Source organism: Lethenteron reissneri, chromosome 5 (genome assembly GCF_015708825.2).
Source record: "Lethenteron reissneri isolate LAM-NWPU_2019-01 chromosome 5, ASM1570882v1, whole genome shotgun sequence".
NCBI classification, from domain to species: Eukaryota; Metazoa; Chordata; class Hyperoartia; order Petromyzontiformes; family Petromyzontidae; genus Lethenteron; species Lethenteron reissneri.
Window position 1 is genome coordinate 3,532,096 of NC_083783.1, and position 22,695 is coordinate 3,554,790.

The 22,695-nt window shown below is 54.8% G+C and overlaps 1 protein-coding gene across 1 annotated transcript in view; it reads right to left on the minus strand.

Annotated features, from left to right (window-relative positions):
• Nucleotides 1-22,695, minus strand: part of LOC133351389 (intersectin-1-like) — a 34,691-nt gene that overhangs the window by 8,233 nt on the left and 3,763 nt on the right. The window contains exons 2-10 of the mRNA XM_061566545.1: nucleotides 19,026-19,118; nucleotides 16,629-16,692; nucleotides 16,012-16,160; nucleotides 14,934-15,077; nucleotides 6,417-6,538; nucleotides 4,711-4,815; nucleotides 3,079-3,298; nucleotides 2,098-2,216; nucleotides 512-948 (exon numbers count right to left, since the gene is read on the minus strand). Coding sequence (XP_061422529.1) covers nucleotides 512-948; nucleotides 2,098-2,216; nucleotides 3,079-3,298; nucleotides 4,711-4,815; nucleotides 6,417-6,538; nucleotides 14,934-15,077; nucleotides 16,012-16,160; nucleotides 16,629-16,692; nucleotides 19,026-19,118 — 1,453 coding nt within the window. The remainder of the gene's footprint in view (nucleotides 1-511; nucleotides 949-2,097; nucleotides 2,217-3,078; nucleotides 3,299-4,710; nucleotides 4,816-6,416; nucleotides 6,539-14,933; nucleotides 15,078-16,011; nucleotides 16,161-16,628; nucleotides 16,693-19,025; nucleotides 19,119-22,695) is intronic.

Consider the following 22,695-nt stretch of genomic DNA (forward strand, 5'->3'; position numbering starts at 1 on the left):
TTCTATTATTTAGGTTCATTTTTTACCTACGTGACTTTACCGAAAAAACCTAAGAGTATGAATCCTTGCAGTCACGAAAGCTTAAAATCTAGAAAGAAAAAAAAAAAGCCGGGGGAAGTTTTGCGTGCCGCCGCTAGCGAGATCATGGGGTAACGGCGAGAGCGCGATGCAGAACTTGTCCCCTGCCAATGTGCCAACACTGCCACCGGTACGCGGGCGGCGGCGGCGATGGCGTTGGTGTGACAGCAGTGCCGCTGGCCTGCTTGTGATCAACAGTGCCGCTGGCGATGTCTCTGCACGTGCGAGTAGGTGCGTGCGTGCGTCTCTTCTTGCAAGCTGCTTGTGATAATAGTGCCACTGGCGATGGTAGCTGCGTGCGTCTCTCGCAAGCTGCTTGTGATCAACAGTGCCGCCGGCGATGGTAGGTGCGTGCGTGCGTCTCTCCTCGCAAGCTGCTTGTGATCAACAGTGCCGCCGGCGATGGTAGGTGCGTGCGTGCGTCTCTTCTCACAAGCTGTTGGAGCCGGTACCCCCGTGCGGCCCCGTGCGCCGCTCCGACTGGGAGCCTCTGCTCCTGGCGACCCCGGCTCTGGGCTGGGCCGGGCGGGGGTCTCCGAACTCCGGGAACCGTGCCCAGCCCACGTCGGGCTGGGAGGCGCCACCTCCCCCACCGCCGCCTCCCCACTCCTCCGCGTCGCACGCTGCCACGCACGCCCCGCCTTGCTCCTGCGGCTGCTGCTGCTGCTTCTGCCACTGCTGCTCGGAGAAGGAGGATGAGGAGGAGATAGCGCCGCTCGCGTTGCTCGGCGTCGGCGCGAGGGAGGGAGGGACGATGGCGACGGGGGGCTGGAACGCCGGGGCGGAGCCTGCGTGGCCAGCGGAGCCAGCGCGGGAGCTGGCGCTGGAGCTGGCGCTGGCGGTCGTGGCGGTGGCTGCCGACGGCGGGTCCTGTGCAGGTGGACAACGTGAAGGGGACGTGGGAAAGGGGGACGGGGTACCGAGAGGAGACGCGGGGATTGTCCACCCCCCGGGGCACAGTTCGTGTTACCGCGGGTCTCGGAACAGACACCGACGCCATCAGCAGAGAGCAATTCTCGTTATGGCTGATGGCAAATAATGAGAGTTTAAATGATTAGAATTCATACAAAAAATCACTTCTACCAATAGATGGCGGTAGTACTCTAAGTCTGTGTGCAAGTACGTTGAACTGCTTTCCCACCGCACGTAGCCAACCGTGCTAATCGGAGGTACAGTAATGTTCGCATGAGATCACGGGGCTAAATCCATCCAGGTAAGTTTTGTGTCAGCAGATGGATCACAGCGCTTAGAGGACTGGCAGCTGCTGCTGCCATCGCCGCCGCTGCCGCTGCTCTAAGGAATATTAATACCAGCGAGGTGGCAATATCAGGCTCTTAGCAGCCACGCAACACGATGATCGGTGTCCGTGCTTGGCGCTACGATCGCATCGCCCCCACACTGAGCTCGATCTCGTCAGAGCTAAGCGGGGTTCATCCTGGACATCACTTGGATGTGCGATGACCCGATTTTATTTTTAAACTGCTCGTGTTTTCCCCGCAAAGCCTCACAGAGTCTCAAGGCTCTTTATCCAGGAGTGTTCGGCCAATTATTTGCAGGAGGGAGCGATGCTGCCACTGTGTGTATGGTTGTTTTGTTAGCTTATAGAAGGAAATCAGAGAACCCACAGAACATGGGGAGAACATATAAACCCATACACAAAGACAAAGATCCCCCATATAGTATTTAACAGACGGCTGGGGCAAGGGCTGTTAGCGAGCAACTTGGGTGGCCGAGTTCGTGGCGTAGCGTGCTAACTGGTTCACTACCGCTCGTACGGACGCACACCTCGCACGCCGTACGCACACCTCGCACGCACGCACGCCGCACACGTCGCATGCACACGTCGCACGCACACGTCGCACGCACACGTCGCACGCACACGTCGCACGCACACGTCGCACGCACACGTCGCACGCACACGTCGCACGCACACCTCGCACGCACACCTCGCACGCACACCTCGCACGCACACCTCGCACGCCGCACACGTCGCACGCACACCTCGCACGCCGCACGCACCTGCCGCTGAGCTTGCGTCTGCTGGATCTGAAGCTCGATGGCTTCCACCTTCTCGCGCAGACTCTGCACGGCCGCCCTCCTGCAATGGACCTCGGCTGCCAGCGAGTCCAGGCCTCCGCCTGGCCCGCGACACAACCCCGTCACCACCACCGCGTCACCACCACTCCGTCACCACCACCGCATCACCACCACAACCCCGTCACCACCACCGCGTCACCACCACTGCGTCACCACCACCGCATCACCACCACAACCCCGTCACCACCGCCGCGTCACCACCGCCGCGTCACCACCGCCGCGTCACCACCGCCGCGTCACCACCACAACCCCGTCACCACCGCCCCGTCACCACCGCCCCGTCACCACCGCCGCGTCACCACCGCCGTGTCACCACCACCGCATCACCACCACAACCCCGTCACCACCGCCCCGTCACCACCGCCGCGTCACCACCGCCGCGTCACCACCGCCGCGTCACCACCACCGCATCACCACCACAACCCCGTCACTACCGCCGCGTCACCACCGCCGCGTCACCACCGCCGCGTCACCACCACCGCGTCACCGCCGCGTGGTCATGCAAGCAGCACACGCCATGTACACAACAACAACAACAACCGCTGCCGTTGGCCAAGTGGTGGCGATGTCGCCGTGGCGCGTGTGCCAGGCTAGGTGCAGATAGAGGGCTCCCACGTGGACTGTCTAAGGTTCTCGGGACAAACCCAGGTGGTATGGGTTCATTGAGATGACTGGTATATGCATCCCAAAACCAAAGATCCCCATATAGTCTGAAAAGACATTTTGAGGCAAGTGCTGTTAGCGAGCACCTATGAAGGCTGGCACGGCGCACGAGGGGGTGGGTGGCCAGCACCACCCCCAGCCGCCTTTGTCTCCCCAGCGGCAATGTTGTTACACGCCCGCACCAGGTACTCATTCGAGGCCGAGTCAACCTAGGGGAGGCAAGCAAGCGCGCGTACGCACCGCCGCGGGCTCCGCGTTGCAGGCGCCCCTCCAGCTGCGCGCGTTGTGCCCTCAGCGCCTCCAGGGAGCTCTGTGCGGCGCCCACCTGGGCCTCCAGACGGCGCGACTCGGCGTGGAGCCGGCCCGCTCGCTCGTTGAGCGCGTCCAACCGCGAGCGGCACTCCGCCGCGCTCTGCCTCGCGTCCGCCGCGCCCGCCTGCGCCTCCTGGCGGGACTGAGCCTGGCGGGGCGGTTGGGGGGGGCGGACACAGCGGCAGCAGCAGGCGTGGGTCACGGGAGCTACGAGGGAGTTACACAAGACGACGTCTGCCTCCTGTTACATCCGCTCACGTGCCGTGTATTGCTAGAGCGGATCAAACGGCAACAAGCCCCTGGGTACGATTCCCCTCCCCGCATACGGGAGCTCGTGGGTTCGATCCCGACCCCTAAACCTGCGTATAATCAACGTGCGTTTAAAGTATTTGGCTGCTATAGATTTCGACGTGATGAGCCACTTCACTGAGCATTCATTTGTGGCCAGGTGGCTTCTGAAAAAGGGCTATAACACTGGTCAACAACAAAAAAAACATTTTTTTCTGGCCTGGACTTTTGCAGCTGTTCTAGACTAATTTCAGGGTGCTGATTCCAAATCTGATCTCAGATTTGCTCTATCACATCTCGCTTTTATGCTATCGGCATACCCCATTTTCATTGATTTTACCCGAAATTAACTCTGTCACTTATGATTGCAAGTTGTTGCGAGCCAGTGACTGCTTTAGTGTTAAAATATGGTGCTGTATTTTTAGGATAGTGTGTTCATAATATCATTTTATGTAGATATCCACATTTATTTAATATTTTTCTTCTGCAGTTTTTATTGAAAATGCAATATTTGATATCTCAAAAACCTGATGTGATAGACAAAAACTGATTTGGAATCAGCACCCCAAAATTACCTTAATACCGTTGGAATACCTTATGCCAGAAAAAGTGTGTTGACCAGTGTAATAGCTCAACAAAGTGGCTTATCACGTGGAAATGTATAGCAGGCAAATACTCTAAACGTGTGACGTTTATTCTAAATGTGGAGGGGACAACCAGAGGACCCGGAGAAAAATCCACACGACCATGGGAGAGAGAGAGAGACACTCCATAATTACAGGCGTCAGGGTCGGGAACCAACCCACGGCCTCCCGCATACCAGGCGCCCCGTCACTTGGCCCGAACCGACAAGTAGTGTAATTTTTCGATTTAAAGCTTTCGTGACTGCAGGGATTCATCTTCTTGGTTCTTTCGGTAAAGTCACGTAGAATGGAAGTAATAAAATAATAAAAATATAACATAATAAAATAATTCATTCAGACGCTGTCTCCCCGACAGACCTGGTCTTCACCTGAGGATGGCTGCTTGCGTTGTGGCCGAAACGTCGTGAGAATTATTTTATTAAGTTTCATTTTTATTATTGTATTACTTCCCTTCTACGTGACTTTACCGAAAGAACCAAGAAGAAGTAGTTGCAATACTGCGCCCTTGATGATGTGAAAATGTTTGAAAATTCCCCGCGTCCCTTTCTCTCTCCTTCAAATCTCCCGAGCGGCCCCGGTGGACCGGTGTGTTTGTCCGGCGCGCGCCGGGGGGCCGAGCGTCACTCACGAGCGCCAGCAGCCGGGCGGCGAGGACGTCACGGTGCTGCCGCAGCGCCTGCACCTCGGCCCGCGAGCCCTCCCGCTGTCCCTCCAGCTGCTGCCTGCGCGCGGCCTGGCACACAGGGACGGACGGGGCATGCGGAATCGCCACCGTCATCATCGTCATCGTCTTCATCATTGTCGTCATCATCGTCATTGTCTTCATCACCGTCATCATCATTCCCTTCATCATCGTCATCACGACCATCAGACTCATCGCCGTCACCGTGCTGATCAGAATCAGGATATTTATTTTTACTGCGAGAATCCGATGAGCTATGAAGCTCTTTCTTCACAGATGTCCAGTAGCGGCGGGTGATACAGTCACAATAACAACACAAAAACACGAGACGAGTGCAAAGTATAGGAAAGGTAAACAAATCCCGATAGAAAAAAAATATGTAGAACTAAAAAGAAACTATGTTTATTTCATAAACGATGTTTATTTTACCAGGTAAGCCCCGATGAGCTATTAGCTACTTTTTACTGGTAGGAACCACCTGGTTCCACCAGCCCACAGGGGATTATTGTGTCCGTCCGTCGTGCATCCAAAAATGGGAGGGGTGGGGCTGGGTGGAGAGGAGAAGGTGGGGAGGGTGGGGAGGGGCCGGGTGGGTCGGGGAGGGTGGGGAGGGGCTGGGTGGGGAGGGTGGGGAGGGGCTGGGTGGGGAGGGGAGGGTGGGGAGGGGCTGGGTGGGGAGGGGCTGGGTGGGGAGGGGAGGGTGGGGAGGGGCTGGGTGTGGAGGGTGGGGGGAGGGAGGGGTGGGGCTGGGTGGGGAGGGGCTGGTCACCCCGTGGTGCCCTTATAAAACTCAACGTTTAACCTGCTCACGCCGGCTTGTGCCCGCCCTCACAGTCGGGCATATTTGCGGAATACACCACGCCGCCGTTGACCCTGCAGGCCATTGACCGAGCAACACAACGTTCCTACCAGCTCCCTCTGCAGGAGGAATGTGTTTAGAAGCGACCTGGCGAGAAATGATTGCTCAACTAAGTTGCGGCTTATCATGTGGAAATTTACAGCAGCTAAATAATCTAAATACACGAAACGCAGGTTTGTAAATGTCGAAGGACAAACCGCAGAAAAAAATCCACGCGAACACAGGGAGAGAGACTCCAAATATAAAGCAGCAGGTGTCTGGTTCGGGATTGAACCCACAACCTCCTGCATACCAGGCGAGGGCGATAACATCTCGCCACGAGGTGGCCCTTAAATAAATAAATTATAACTGCGCAAGTACATCAATTCCCAAGCTTGGGAGAGGCATTAAAAACAACGGCAGGAACAGTGCCAGACCACACCAAGGCAACAACAACAACGACACCACATTAAATTTCGATTTAAAGCTTTTTTCGTGACTGCAGGGATTCAACTTCTTGGTTCTTTCGGTAAAGTCACGTAGAAGGAAAATAATAAAATAATAAAAATAAAACATAATAAAATAATTCTCACGACGTTTCGGCCACAACGCAAGCAGCCGTCTTCAGGTGGAGAACAGGTCTGTCGAGAAGACAGAGTCTGACATTCAGACTCTCCACCTGAGGACGGCTGCTTGCGTTGTGGCCGAAACGTCGTGAGAATTATTTTATTATGTTTTATTTTTATTATTTTATTATTTTCCTTCTACGTGACTTTACCGAAAGAACCAAGAAAACGACACCACAGTCCCTCACCGTCTGCCGAGCGATCTCCTCCTGCTCCTCCTTGCGCTGCGCTTCGCGAAGCGCCTCCCGCCTCCGCTGCAGCTCCGCCTCCCCTCGCTCCATGTTCTCCCTGCGCCGCTCCAGGAACGAATCTGCCGAGCGGCGCCGTCACTCGTTAAAGCACTTTCACAAACGTCTCTGCCACGCCGATCGGCACGCCGATCGGCACGCCGCTCGGCACGCAACCGCGGCCCCGGGGGCCCTTCGCAGTGACAGCTCTGGATTGCGACTAAAATAAAAACCACCGGCCGATCGTTTTCCACCTCGAGCATCGGCTGATGTGAACAAATATGTTCTTGCACTTGACTTGCGACAGATTCGACCGTTGCCTGCGTTTTCTGACACAGCCACAACCTGTTCACTCGCTCGCTCGCCCGCTCTATCACTCACTCGCTCACATGCTCACCCGCCCACTCAATCACCCAACCGCTCACCGACCCACTCACCCGCCCACTCAATCACCCACCCGCTCACAGACCCACTCACCCGCCCACCCACTCACCGACCCACTCACCCGCCCACTCAATCACCCACCCACTCAATCACCCACCCGCTCACCGACCCACTCACCCGCCCACTCAATCACCCACCCGCTCACCGACCCACTCACCCGCCCACTCAATCACCCACCCACTCACCGACCCACTCACCCGCCCGCTAAATCACCCACCCACTCACCCGCCCGCTCAATCACCCACCCACTCACCGACCCACTCACCCGCCCACTCAATCACCCACCCACTCACCGACCCACTCACCCGCCCACTCAATCACCCACCCACTCACCGACCCACTCACCCGCCCACTCAATCACCCACCCGCTCACCGACCCACTCACCCGCCCACTCAATCACCCACCCACTCACCGACCCACTCACCCGCCCACTCAATCACAGACCCACTCACCCGCCCCACCCACTCACCGACCCACTCACCCGCCCACTCAATCACCCACCCACTCAATCACCCACCCGCTCACCGACCCACTCACCCGCCCACTCAATCACCCACCCGCTCACCGACCCACTCACCCGCCCGCTAAATCACCCATCCACTCACCCGCCCGCTCAATCACCCACCCACTCACCGACCCACTCACCCGCCCGCTAAATCACCCACCCACTCACCCACCCGCTCACTCGCTCGACTACTCACCAACCCACTCTCTGACTGCACCTGAATTCCTGACGTGCCTACAAGCGCTTCGCTCGCTCGCTCGACTGTAAAGACCCAAACCCCAGAGGGGCCGTGTAGGATGAAGCAGACCTTTCGTGTGAACTGCTCAACGTGAGAGGGAGCCACAGCCCACAGCCACCAACCCTCTTGTTCTGTACACCGTGCAATAGAAGCTGGCTCAGAATGATCACGATGATAATCATTGAAATTCATACAGCACCATTCATGCCAAGTGCATCCCACTACACCACACATTAATTACCTACTATAATCACCCAGAAATGTCTGTCCGTCCCGCGCGTGACGTCACTCCACATGAGGCCCACACCCTCGCGTGACGTCACTCCACATGAGGCCCACCCCCTCGCGTGACGTCACTCCACATGAGGCCCAACCACCCTCATTAATATTCATGAGTGGGTGGATTTTTACACTAACGCAGAGGAAGGTCGAGCTGAATTTAATAATTTATTACCCAAAGTCGCTTAAAATATGATGTTACTTGACAGATAGTGATGGTAAAAAATAAATCTAGGCAGCACAGTGCTACATCCGTGCGTGACGTCACTGCAAAAGAGGCCCCCCCCCCCCTTCATTAATATTCATGCCCCACGTGGAAATTTACACTGACGCACAAGAAGGCCGCGCACTCCTCATGCCGCACCCCTCCCCAATAACCGTTAGCGGGTGACGTCACTGCACATGCCGCACCCCTCCCCAATAACCATTAGCGGGTGACGTCACTCCACATGCCGCCCCCCTCCCCAATAACCGTTAGCGGGTGACGTCACTGCACATGCCGCACCCCTCCCCAATAACCATTAGCGGGTGACGTCACTCCACATGCCGCACCCCTCCCCAATAACCATTAGCGGGTGACGTCACTCCACATGCCGCACCTCTCCCCAATAACCATTAGCGGGTGACGTCACTCCACATGCCGCACCCCTCCCCAATAACCATTAGCGGGTGACGTCACTCCACATGCCGCACCCCTCCCCAATAACCATTAGCGGGTGACGTCACTCCACATGGGGCAACCCCCCCTCATTAATAATCATGAGCGGGTGACGTCACTCCACATGCTGCACCCCTCCACAATAACCATGAGCGGGTGACGTCACTGCACATGCCGCACCCCTCCCCAATAACCACGAGGGGGTGACGTCACTCCACATGCCGCACCCCTCCCCAATAAGCATGAGGGGGTGACGTCACTCCACATGGGGCAACCCCCCCTCATTAATAATCATGAGCGGGTGACGTCACTCCACATGCTGCACCCCTCCCCAATAACCATGAGGGGGTGACGTCACTCCACATGCCGCACCCCTCCCCAATAACCATTATCAGGTGACGTCACTCCACATGCCGCACCCCTCCCCAATAACCATTAGCGGGTGACGTCACTCCACATGCCGCACCCCTCCCCAATAACCATGAGGGGGTGACGTCACTCCACGTGCCGCACCCCTCCCCAATAACCATGAGGGGGTGACGTCACTCCACATGCTGCACCCCTCCCCAATAACCATTAGCGGGTGACGTCACTCCACATGCCGCACCCCTCCCCAATAACCATGAGGGGGTGACGTCACTCCACATGCCGCACCCCTCCCCAATAACCATGAGCGGGTGACGTCACTCCACATGCCGCACCCCTCCCCAATAACCACGAGGGGGTGACGTCACCTCACGTGCCGCACCCCTCCCCAATAACCATGAGCGGGTGACGTCACTCCACATGCCGCACCCCTCCCCAATAACCATGAGCGGGTGACGTCACTCCACGTGCCGCACCCCTCCCCAATAACCATGAGGGGGTGACGTCACTCCACATGCCGCACCCCTCCCCAATAACCATTAGCGGGTGACGTCACTCCACATGCTGCACCCCTCCCCAATAACCATTAGCGGGTGACGTCACTCCACATGCCGCACCCCTCCCCAATAACCATGAGGGGGTGACGTCACTCCACATGCCGCACCCCTCCCCAATAACCATGAGGGGGTGACGTCACTCCACATGCTGCACCCCTCCCCAATAACCATTAGCGGGTGACGTCACTCCACATGCCGCACCCCTCCCCAATAACCATGAGGGGGTGACATCACTCCACGTGCCGCACCCCTCCCCAATAACCATTAGCGGGTGACGTCACTCCACATGCTGCACCCCTCCCCAATAACCATTAGCGGGTGACGTCACTCCACATGCCGCACCCCTCCCCAATAACCATGAGGGGGTGACATCACTCCACGTGCCGCACCCCTCCCCAATAACCATTAGCGGGTGACGTCACTCCACATGCTGCACCCCTCCCCAATAACCATTAGCGGGTGACGTCACTCCACATGCCGCACCCCTCCCCAATAACCATGAGGGGGTGACATCACTCCACGTGCCGCACCCCTCCCCAATAACCATGAGCGGGTGACATCACTCCACATGCCGCACCCCTCCCCAATAACCATTAGCGGGTGACGTCACTCCACGTGCCGCACCCCTCCCCAATAACCATTAGCGGGTGACGTCACTCCACATGCCGCACCCCTCCCCAATAACCATGAGGGGGTGACGTCACTCCACATGCCGCACCCCTCCCCAATAACCATGAGCGGGTGACATCACTCCACGTGCCGCACCCCTCCCCAATAACCATGAGGGGGTGACGTCACTCCACATGCCGCACCCCTCCCCAATAACCATGAGCGGGTGACGTCACTCCACGTGCCGCACCCCTCCCCAATAACCATGAGCGGGTGACGTCACTCCACATGCCGCACCCCTCCACAATAACCATGAGCGGGTGACGTCACTCCACATGCCGCACCCCTCCCCAATAACCATGAGCGGGTGACGTCACTCCACATGCCGCACCCCTCCACAATAACCATGAGCGGGTGACGTCACTCCACATGCCGCACCCCTCCCCAATAACCATTAGCGGGTGACGTCACTCCACATGGGGCAACCCCCCCCCCCCCCCTCATTAATAATCATGAGCTAAACAATTTTTCCGTTGAATATTTCAGATTCACTGCAAAATACACCCGTCCTTGGACGGGCAAAAAAGCTAGTTATACATGAGGGCCAAATCCTTTCTATGTGGCTACTGCCGAGCAAGTGCAAAAACTACAAATGTATAAACAAATGAAATGCCACCAAAACGTAAGGCACCAACAATGGAGGAATCAGTCCGTTGAGCCACAACCCAGACCACAATCCCAACTTGTCTAACAAGCCACGAAACCTTCACAGGAGGGGCAGTGGAGTGTCAAAAGATGATTATTATTATGAGGTGATGACGACGATGATAAACATCGTGTTGGTGGTGGTGATAGTGACGATGATGATGGTGGTGACGATGATGGTGGTGGTGGTGACGACAATGATGATGGTGGTGGTGACGATGGTGGTGGTGATGGTGATGATGATGGTGGTGGTGATGGCGGTGATGATGATGATTATGGTGGTGACGATTATGGTGGTGATGATGATGGTGGTGGTGTTGACGATGATGATGATGATGACGATGGTGGTGGTGACGATGATGATGGTGGTGACGATGATGGTGGTGATGATGATGGTGACGATGATGATGGTGATGACGATGATGGTGATGGTGACGATGATGGTGGTGACGATGATGATGATGGTGGTGACGATGATGGTGGTGACGATGATGATGATGGTGGTGACGATGACGATGACGGTAACAACGATGATGATGGTGGTGACGATGATGGTGGTGGTGGTGACGATGATGATGGTGGTGGTAACGATGGTGGTGGTGATGATGATGATGGTGATGATGGTGGTGACGATGATGGTGACAACGATGATGATGGTGGTGACGATGATGGTGGTAACGATGATGATGGTGGTGGTGACGATGATGGTGGTGGTGACAACGATGATGATGGTGGTGACGACGATGATGATGATGGTGATGATGATGATGGTGGTGAGGATGATGGTGGTGATGATGATGGTCATGATGGTGGTGACGATGATGGTGATGATGGTGGTGACGATGATGATGGTGACGACGATGATGGTGGTGGTGACGATGATGGTGGTGACGACGATGATGGTGGTGACGACGATGATGGTGGTGATGACGATGATGGTAACAACGATGATGATGGTGGTGACGATGATGGTGGTGGTGGTGACGATGATGATGGTGGTGGTGACGATGGTGGTGGTGGTGGTTGTGGTTGTGATGATGATGGTGGTGACGATGATGGTGACAACGATGATGGTGGTGATGATGATGGTGGTGATGGTGGTAGTGACCATGTATAAAGCCGCTGCTGTCGGCTGCTGCCGTGGGGCGATGCTACAAGCAGTAGCAGGAAGTGCAACCACATCCACTGCTGCACGGTACTATGCTTCCGGATCCACGCCGACCGCATTCACCAACCGACACTTCTCGGCGTCGTGCAGCACGGCAAAGCAACCCCGGCGACACGCCGCAAGGCTCGGGGAGGCCCTCGTCGAGCGGTGGATAGATCACGGCCGGTGACTGACGACGATTGTGATGCCGGTTTGCATTCTTGTCAGAGTGCTTGGGAGGTCACACGTTCTCTTGTGCTGCCCCGAGGGGTCTGCAACTCACTTCCCCCCCAGCCATCCGTACTGTCAACACCCTCCCTCCCCTGCCATTGTTCATGTCCACACTGCAGACACTTCCTACATCCCTTAAGATGACACGATCTGAACAATGGAAACGTGAATGCGTTCCAATACCGAGAAATACGGAGATACAGGGAGAATACACGCGGAGAGAAACGCACAAATGCACACATACGCAGATAAATGATACAGAGAGAAACAGACACACGCACAAAGAAAAACACAACAACAATAACCGCCACCATTCGCCACTTAAGTGGCGGTGATGTCTCCACGGCACTTGTGCCAGGCTAGGTGCCCTTTGAGGCCACGTGAAGTGTGGAAGGCTCGCTGTTGGCAGGTCATGGGTCAGATCCAGGTGCCATATGTTGACTGACTGGGAAGACTGGCAAAGGCATCACCTGTGCTCCCTACCATGCCAACTTTCAGAAACCCACTCACATAAACAATGACAAAGATCCCCCATATAGCCTTCAACAGACTGTCGGGGCAAGTGCTGTTAGGGAGTAGCACCTATGAAGGCCGTCACGGCACACGAGAGGGTGGGTGGCCAGCACCACCCCCGAAACACAATCACACAGACACTCACACAGACATTCACACACACCACACACTCACACAGACACTCACACACTCACTCACACACACACTCACACAGACACTTACACACACACTCACACAGACACTCACACAGACACTCACACACACTCTCACAGACACTCACACACTCACACAGACACTCACACACACACTCACACAGACACTCACACACACACTCACACAGACACTCACACACACACTCACACAGACACTCACACATATGCTTACACAACAACCGCCATTCGGAACTAAGTGGTGGTGACGTCACCACGGCGCTTGTGCCAGGCTATGTGCACTTTAAAGCCACGTAAAGTGTGGAACGCCCGCTGGCAGGTCACAGGACAGACCCAGGTGCCATGGGTCAAGTGACTGAGATGACTGGCCGATGCACCACCTGTGTCCCCTACTGTGCCAACATGCTGTGCTTTAGCCACCCGGCGCTCCGCTCGTTGTTGTGAGCGTCGCTCCTCCACCCTCCGTTGTTGTTGGAGGGCGACTGCCTCTAACTGCCCAGTAGCGTCCTTCACAAGCCTCCTCCACAGAGGCCGATCTTGACACCGCTGGTACCGGTCATCGGCAAGTCCACTCAGCTCCACATCCTCCCGTATTACATAACTCCATCTCTTCTCTAGCCCGTGCCGCGCCCGTTTAGCCCACTCGATCCGGCCAAACAAAAGCTTGTGGTGGCTGGGCATGCGGGCTACATGACCCAGCCAACGCAGCCTAGATGGCCGGAGGAGCTCACCGATGGGGCTTTGTCCAGATCTTTCAAGGATTTGTGAACTCCTCACACAATCCAACTTGGTTAAACCCAGGATCGATTGTTGGCAGGTCAGCCTTAATATTTCTAATCAGCGAAGATGTTCCATTTGGAGGGTCCACGTTTCACAAGATAAAGAAGGGCGGGCATGATCGTGGCTAAGAAGACTCGAAACTTGGTGTGGAGCGACAGACCAGGTAGCTTCCACACAGCGTTATGCAACCGATGAAAAGATAATGCCGCTCGACTGATTCAGAGTGAGACCTCTTCTGTAAAACCGGAGCTGGTCATGAGCACACTGCCCAGGAATGGAAAACTTTCCACTTTTTCCACAACTGCTCCATCACCAATTGAGAGTTGTGGGGGTGGAGTGTTTGATGGCACAAATACCCAGGCAGTTTTGGTTGGGCTGATGGTAAGGCCCCACCTCTTAGTGGCATGCTCCAGGTTCAGCAGCAGCACCTCCAACTCATCCTCTGAGTGAGCAGCAATCGCCAGATAATCAGCATACATAACATGGTTGATTAATAGGGAGCCATCCCTTGACCGCTCCCGGGCATCAATCAGTCTCCCATTGTATCTGTACCAGATGGAAACTCCTCCGGTACAGCCATTGAAGACTTCACGAACTACGTGATCAAAAATATGTAAAATATGGGAGCCGTAGGACATCCCTGTCACACTCTAAGGTGAACAGGGAATGGCTCCGACTCCCGGCCACATAGTTTTACCCAGGCCTGTCCACCATCATGAAGGTCCTTAATGATTGTGAACAGAGAGTTAGGGACTCCAAAAGCACGAAGAACAACCCAAAGCCCAAGCCCACTGATGGTATCATAGGCCTTGACCAGGTCAATAAGATATAGGTCCTGTTGGAATTCCCTACAACTGTACGGACACACAGACACTCACACAAACACAGACTCACACATTCACACAAAGACAAAGACCCCCTGAAAAGCCTTAACAGACTGATGGGGCAAGTGCTGTTAGCGAGTATCACCTATGAAGGCCGGCACGGCACACGAAGGGGATGGCTGGCCAGAAACAAGCCCGGCCACCTTTGTCTCCCCAGTAGCGATATTTACACATCGCCATCAGGTACTCATTTGAGGTCGAGTCGATCTAGGGGAGGCCCAGGACCGGTTCAGATAATCGTCACTGGTGTTGGCCGTGAGCGGGAATCGAACTCGGGTCGCCAAGTTTGTAGCGCAGCGCGCTAACCGCTACACTACCGCTCCCCACACATTTACACTCCACACATTTACACTCACACACAGAGACATGAGCAGGGCAAAGGAGGTCTCACCAGACACTGGGAACGCGGGAGCGTGAGTCGGCCCCTCCCCCACAGAGACGCAGGGTGGCACGGCGTGCGCTGAGCCGGGCAGCATGGGCTGCGGCGGCGCCACTCCGGGGGAGAGATGGCAAGGGGCAGCAGCTGCTGTCCTCCCTACAAACACCACCAACATGTCCCACACTTCCTGTCAACGATGAGTAGCGCCGTCGCTGCAGGAGAACGCGACGTGCAGGCTGGAGAGCGAATAAGGGGGGTGAACAGCACGCGGAGGTACGGGCAAGTGAGTGAGTGCGTGATCGAGTGAGTGGATGAGTGAGTGGGTGAGTGGGTGGCTGAGTGAGTGGGTGAGCGAGTTGGTGAGTCGGTGAATGAATGGGTGGGTGGGTGAGTGGGTCAAGGTGTGCTGCTCACAAACAGCAGCAAGGCACGACTCTCATCATGCACTGCGTAGGTGTCACGTGATCACCACAGTGCATGTACAATGCTCTCACAGCCTTGTCCACGTGAGTCAAGACACCTTCAAAGAAGATGCGGGGATGGGGGAGGTTCGCCGACACTTGTAAAATCATCAGACAGAAGAAGCGCACGCTGGCTGGCCACTCACGAGCAGAGGTCGCTAACGGGTTTTGATTCCTTACCCGTACCCGGCAGCACCAGGGTCGCAAACAGGTACCCGTACCCGTACCCGGCCGTACCCGTACTCTACCCGTACCCGACTGGGTACGGGTAGGGTACGGGTATCGGGTACCCGATTGCGACCTCTGGGATGAAGCCATGTTGCAGGCGCGGGTGGGTTGATTCTAGGAACTTGAATTGTGAGAAGAGACAAGACGTTGGGAAATGAGTGACAAACAGTTACTCACCAGTGACTCACGGTCTACCCGTACCAGTACCTGGCCGCACCAGGGTCGCAAACGGGTACCCGTACCCGGCCGGGTACGGGTAGCCGGGTATGGGGTAGGGTACGGGTATCGGGTACCCGATTGCGACCTCTGCTCACGAGCCCACACCACACGCCACAATTAGGGGTGAGCACCGAAGACCCGCGCTGAGGAACGAGCGACGAGCTCACGAGCGGCGAGCTCACCATGGGCGTGCCCGGTGAGCGAGTGCAGCGTGATGGGCGGCACCGCGACGGGCAGCGGGTGGCCCAGCAGGGCCATCTTGATGAGCTTCATCGCCACCGAGAAGCCAACGAGGTCGACGCGGCCGTCGCGATCGTCGTCCGCGAGGGCCCTACACACGCACGCGGCCACACGGACACACGTCACACACGTCACACACGTCACACACGTCACACACAGACACAAACATACCACCACACACATCACACACGGACACACGGACACATGTCACACGCAGCCACACGTCACACACAACCACAAACATACCACCACACACGTCACACACGGACACACGGACACACGGACACACGTCACACACGGACACACGGACACACCTGCACGCGGCCACACGTCACACGCGGCCGCACGGACACACGTCACACACAAACATACCACCACACACACCTGCACGCAGCAACACACAACCTCGCGCAGCATCGTACACCGCCACGAGCCAGACACAACCCCACACACCGAAGGGCTGCACACGCAGACAAGTACGGACACATCCACCACGCACGTCAAGGCAGGTGACAGCAAATCAGCGAGATCCGCGGCGAGGGGCGGGGAGGCCACTCACCAGACTTGCGCCAGCACCAGCTGCGGCAGCCCGGACTGCAGGAAGAAGCCTCGTGCCTGCTCCCCTACATGTGCGCACACAAAGACAAAGGTCCCACTTAATTTGGAGCTTTCGTGACTGCAGGAATTATTCTTTGGTTCTTTCGGTAAAGTCACGTATAAAGATAAAATAATAAATTAAATTAAATACTAGCATACGACGTTTCTGTGTTCCTATGTTTGTGCTCTCTCTATGTATCTCTGTGATGTCTGTCTGCTTATATGTCTGTCTATATGTTTCTGGTTCTGTGTTCTATCTCTCTCTCAAATTTTAGCATTCTCAGGAAGAACGTAATCAACCAGATAGGTTTTGATTTAAAGCTTTCGTGACTGCAGGGATTCATCTTCTTGGTTCTTTCGGTAAAGTCACGTAGAAGGGAAGTAATAAAATAATAAAAATAAAACATAATAAAATTATTCTCACGGCTTTTCGGCCAGAGTCTCTGTCGCCTCGACGGACCTGGTTTTCACCTGAGGACGGCTGCTTGCGTTGAGGACGGCTGCTTGCGTTGCCGAAAAGTCGTGAGAATAATTTTATTATGTTTTATTTTTATTATTTTATTACTTCCCTTCTACGTGACTTTACCGAAAGAACCAAGAAGATCAACCAGATAGGGTGTTGACTGTTATGTTATCCGACTCTCTGTTGTATTACATTACATTTCTAAGTATACTAGATTTGTGTTTCTATTTAATCTATACCTGATGATTATTGCTTGTGTTGCAATCGAAACGTCGTATGCTAGTATTTCATTTAATTTATTATTTTATCTTTATACGTGACTTTACCGAAAGAACCAAAGAACAAAGATCCCACGTCTAGCCCGAACACACTTTTGCAGCAATTGCTGCAAGTAAGCAGCTGCGAAGGCCGGTATACGGCACCAGGCCCGGCTGCCTTTGTCTCCCTCTTGTCGATGTTTAGACATCGCACCGGGTACTCATATGAGGTTGAGTCGACCTAGGGGAGGCCCAGTACCACTTCAGATAATCCTCACTGTGGGCGTGAGCGGGAGTCGAACTAAGATCGCTGGCGATCGTAGTCCAGCGCGCTAGCTGGCCACTGCACCACCGCGCTCCCTACGCACGCACACAGCGACACTGTTAAGGACTCCAGTGCGTAGCCAGAGGTCATGAACGCTGATCCAACACCACTGAGATCGAATCCCAAGTCTCAACCCTCGCCTGTGATTAAACCGCATCCTCAAGTGGAGCGAGTTGATGGTGTCAGCCCGGTCACCAATGACGGCACAAAACAAGAACTCATCTTCTTGGTTCTTTCGGTAAAGTCACGTAGAATGGAAATAATAAAAATAATAAAATAAAACGTAATAAAATAATTCTTACGACGTTTCGGCCACAACGCAAGCAGCCGTCCTCAGGTGAAGACCAGGTCTGTCTACGTGACTTTACCGAAAGAACCAAGAAGATGAATCCCTGCAGTCACGAAAGCTTTACATCGAAAACAAGAACTCATCGCTGCGTTAAATTTGGTTTTGCATTCGGGTGCCTCAATGGTAGAGCGAGTGGCTCACAATCGGAAGGCAAGGTCAAATCCTGTTTGGGGAGTTGTCTCAGCCCATCGTTCAACGGAGGTCGATAAAATCGGTACTGCTTTGTGGGGAAGTCATCAGCTATTGCCCTACGTCAAAGTTGTACTCAATAACCTCGGAACGTGCAGGGGCAAGTCGGAAAGCCGGAGGAGTCGGTGGCGACTGAAACCCAGACTTGAACCGAAACTCTCAGTGGTTTGACAATTGTTTTTTTACCCTTTTATCTGGCAACAAAACTGACACCTTTATTTACAAAGAGTCATATTTGCATTGACCACAATACCTGCAGTCATAATGCAAACAAAAAAAACATAACTCTGATAATGTATGCACTGTCCTTGATGTTGATTGGTCCACACCCGAGACAGCTTTCCTTAGAGCCTAGTCTCACATGCTGTTGGACCAGATGACGCCAAAAGGCGGTAGTTTCTGCTCGGTATCTCTGACCCCTGAGTGACCCCGGTGGGGGGGGGGAGAATTCACACACCTACATGAGGCACTTCGGCTTTCACTAATTCACATCACGAACAGATTCACACCGACGCCTCCGGCTGCCGTGCAGGCCCTAACGTGCGGCCCCCGACAAGACACAAAAGTGAAAACGCCCATCATCATCATCGTCATCGTGCTGCAGTCAAAGCCTCAATGGTTTCAAATGAGTGGCGGCCCTCACACCGATGATGTCTTATCGGCCAGAGTGGCCCCCCTCTGAAAGTGAGTGAAGAACACTGGGCTAAGCCCTGGGAATGGCCAACGTTGGTGCACGTTGACAGCAGGTGCTGTGCGGAGACGGAGCGAGGTCGTGCCTGTGATGAATCCGCCGGCTGGGGAGAGGCTGTAGAAGAGATGGTGGTGCTTTTCCCGCTCCTCCAGAGTCACGATCCAACAGTCGGCCCCACCTGTGTGGCACAGCACAACAACAGGGTACACGGCACAGCATACACACCATGCATTATACACCACACAGCACATTATACAGCACACACAACACATTATACAGCACACACACCATGCATTATACATCACACAGCACACCACAGTATACACCACCCACATTATACACCACACAGCACACACAGTACAGCACAGGGTATACAACAGAGCACACACACCACACATACACCACACAGCACACACACCACATTATACACCACACAGCACACACACCACATTATACACCACACAGCACACACAGCACAACACAGCACACACAGCACACACAGCACAACACAGGGTACATGGCAGAGCACACACACCACACATTTACACCACACAGCACACATAGCACAACACAGCACAGCACACACAGCACAACACAGCACACACAGCACAACACAGCACACACACCACACATTATACACCACACATCACACACAGCACAACACAGGGGATAAGGCATAGCACACACACCATGCATACCCCACACATCACACACAGCACAACACAGGATACACACAACAGCACACAAACCACAGAACACACCACAGCAAAAACACACAGCACACACAGCAAGCATAATACTGTACTGTAGGGTACTGGCCACAGAACGAACACCCCCCCCCCCCACTCTACAGGCAGGTCTCACGGCATGACACACCCCACCATACAGGACACGCATCACCCCACAGAGACGCATTACATCACTCCCCACAAACCGCAGGACACCCATCACACCACACACACCCTGTCGACTGGCACAGAGACTCACAGGCTCAGGTGGACACCCAAACGTAGACTCGCAGAGTCAGAGGTACATCCCGAGACTCACACAGAACCACCATATACTCGTCCATAGACCCATATACGGTACGAACGTAGAGAATCATGGACTCACACGGAGATGCATGCATTGACAGAGGCCCATAGAGACTCCAAGTCTCACACAGTGACCCCATCGACTCATGTGGAGGCCGCATAAGCCCACATGGCATTGTGTTGCCTGGAATCCCACGGCGAAGACAGTTTCTCTCTTTCTTTTCCGATCAGAGGAAACAAGAAGATGCTCGGTGTAGTCGGCACTTTGCTTCGTTCATCATTTCATGTTTTTTAATGCTGTGCTTTATGTAACCCCCCCCCCCCCCTTTTTTAAATGAAATATTTCACAATAGATTTCACACTCTCTCTCTACCCCCTCTCTCTAAGACAGTTTCACACCACCAACACAACCGCCACCGCCACCACCACCAACACTGCCACCACCAACTCGCCGCCACCACCAACACCGCCACCACCACCACCACCACCAACTCGCCACCACCACCACCTCGCCGCCACCACCACCACCAACACCGCCACCACCACCACCGCCACCACCTCGCCGCCACCACCGCCACCACCTTCGCCACCACCACCGCCGCCACCACCACCACCACCACCACCGCCACCACCACCACCACCACCACCACCACCACCAACTCGCCGCCACCACCACCACCACCAACTCGCCGCCACCACCACCACCACCAACTCGCCGCCCCTTTATCGCCGCTTGCTCCGCCAGGAGGGAGCCGGGCGGCTCCTGGCCGGGACGCATCCGGACAGAGCGAGAGCAACAACAGGAGCCTTGAGCAAGAGTCGAGTTCACTCCCTTCCAAGTTCACTCTTTCATTCACTCCCTCATTCACTCACTCACTCATTCACTCCCTCCCTCCTTCACTCACTCCCTCCTTCACTCACTCCCTCCTTCACTCACTCCCTCCTTCACTCACTCACTCATTCACTCCCTCATTCACTCTCACTCCCTCATTCACTCACTCCCTCATTCACTCCCTCATTCACTCTCACTCCCTCCTTCATTCACTCCCTCGTTCACTCACTCCCTCCTTCACTCACTCATTCACTCCCTCGTTCACTCACTCATTCACTCACTCATTCATTCCCTCGTTCACTCACTCCCTCGTTCACTCACTCCCTCATTCACTCACTCATTCACTCCCTTCCAAGTTCACTCCCTTCCTCCTTCACTCACTCATTCACCCCCTCCCTCCTTCCTTCCCTCCTTCACTCCCTTCCTCACTCACTCATTCACTCCCTCATTCACTCCCTCATTCACTCACTCCCTCATTCACTCACTCCCTCATTCACTCATTCACTCACTCCCTCATTCACTCACTCCCTCATTCACTCACTTCCTCATTCACTCCCTTCCTCACTCCCTCCTTCCTTCCCTCCCTCATTCACTCACTCCCTCATTCACTCACTCCCTCATTCACTCACTCCCTCATTCACTCACTCCCTCATTCACTCCCTTCCTCACTCCCTCCTTCCTTCCCTCCCTCATTCACTCACTCCCTCATTCACTCACTCCCTCATTCACTCACTCCCTCATTCACTCACTTCCTCATTCACTCCCTTCCTCACTCCCTCCTTCCTTCCGTCCCTCATTCACTCACTCACTCCCTCACTCACTCCCTCATTCACTCACTCCCTCATTCACTCCCTAATTCACTCACTCCCTTCCTCACTCACTCCCTCCTTCCTTCCCTCCCTCATTCACTCACTCCCGCGTTCACTCACTCCCTCCTTCCTTCCCTCATTCCCTCCCTCATTCACTCACTCCCTCATTCACTCACTCCCTCCTTCCTTCCCTCATTCCCTCCCTCATTCACTCACTCCCTCATTCACTCACTGCCTCATTCACTCACTCCCTCATTCACTCACTCCCTCATTCACTCACTCCCGCGTTCACTCCCTCATTCACTCACTCACTCCGTCCTTCACTCCCTCCCTCATTCACTCACTCCCTCATTCACTCCCTCATTCACTCACTCCCTCATTCACTCACTCCCTCATTCACTCACTTCCTCATTCACTCCCTTCCTCACTCCCTCCTTCCTTCCCTCCCTCATTCACTCACTCCCTCATTCACTCACTCCCTCATTCACTCACTCCCTCATTCACTCCCTTCCTCACTCCCTCCTTCCTTCCCTCCCTCATTCACTCATTCCCTAATTCACTCACTCCCTTCCTCACTCACTCCCTCCTTCCTTCCCTCCCTCATTCACTCACTCCCTCATTCACTCACTCCCGCGTTCACTCCCTCATTCACTCACTCACTCCGTCCTTCACTCCCTCCCTCATTCACTCACTCCCTCCTTCCCTCCCTTTTTCATTTTGTTTTTATTAATCTAAAACTCTGTTCCATCTTCACTCCCTTCCTTCCCATCCTTCCTTCAACCCTCCCTATCTCCTTCAACCCTCCCTTCCTCCTTCCCTCCCATCCTTCCTTCTACCCACCCTCCTTCCCCCCCCTCTCTTTTTTGTCTGGTGAGATATCGATATGTATGATACACACACGCGTATCAGTGGCACACACAAGCGCGAACAACTCACAGTAAATACACTCGACACGTTTGTCAACAACAGTGCGGCCTTAATGATACAACTCTTTTGCTGTTCTACATCACAGCATGCGATGCGCTATGCTGCAGAGGTCGCAAACGGGTTTGATTCCTTACCCGTACCCGGCCGCACCAG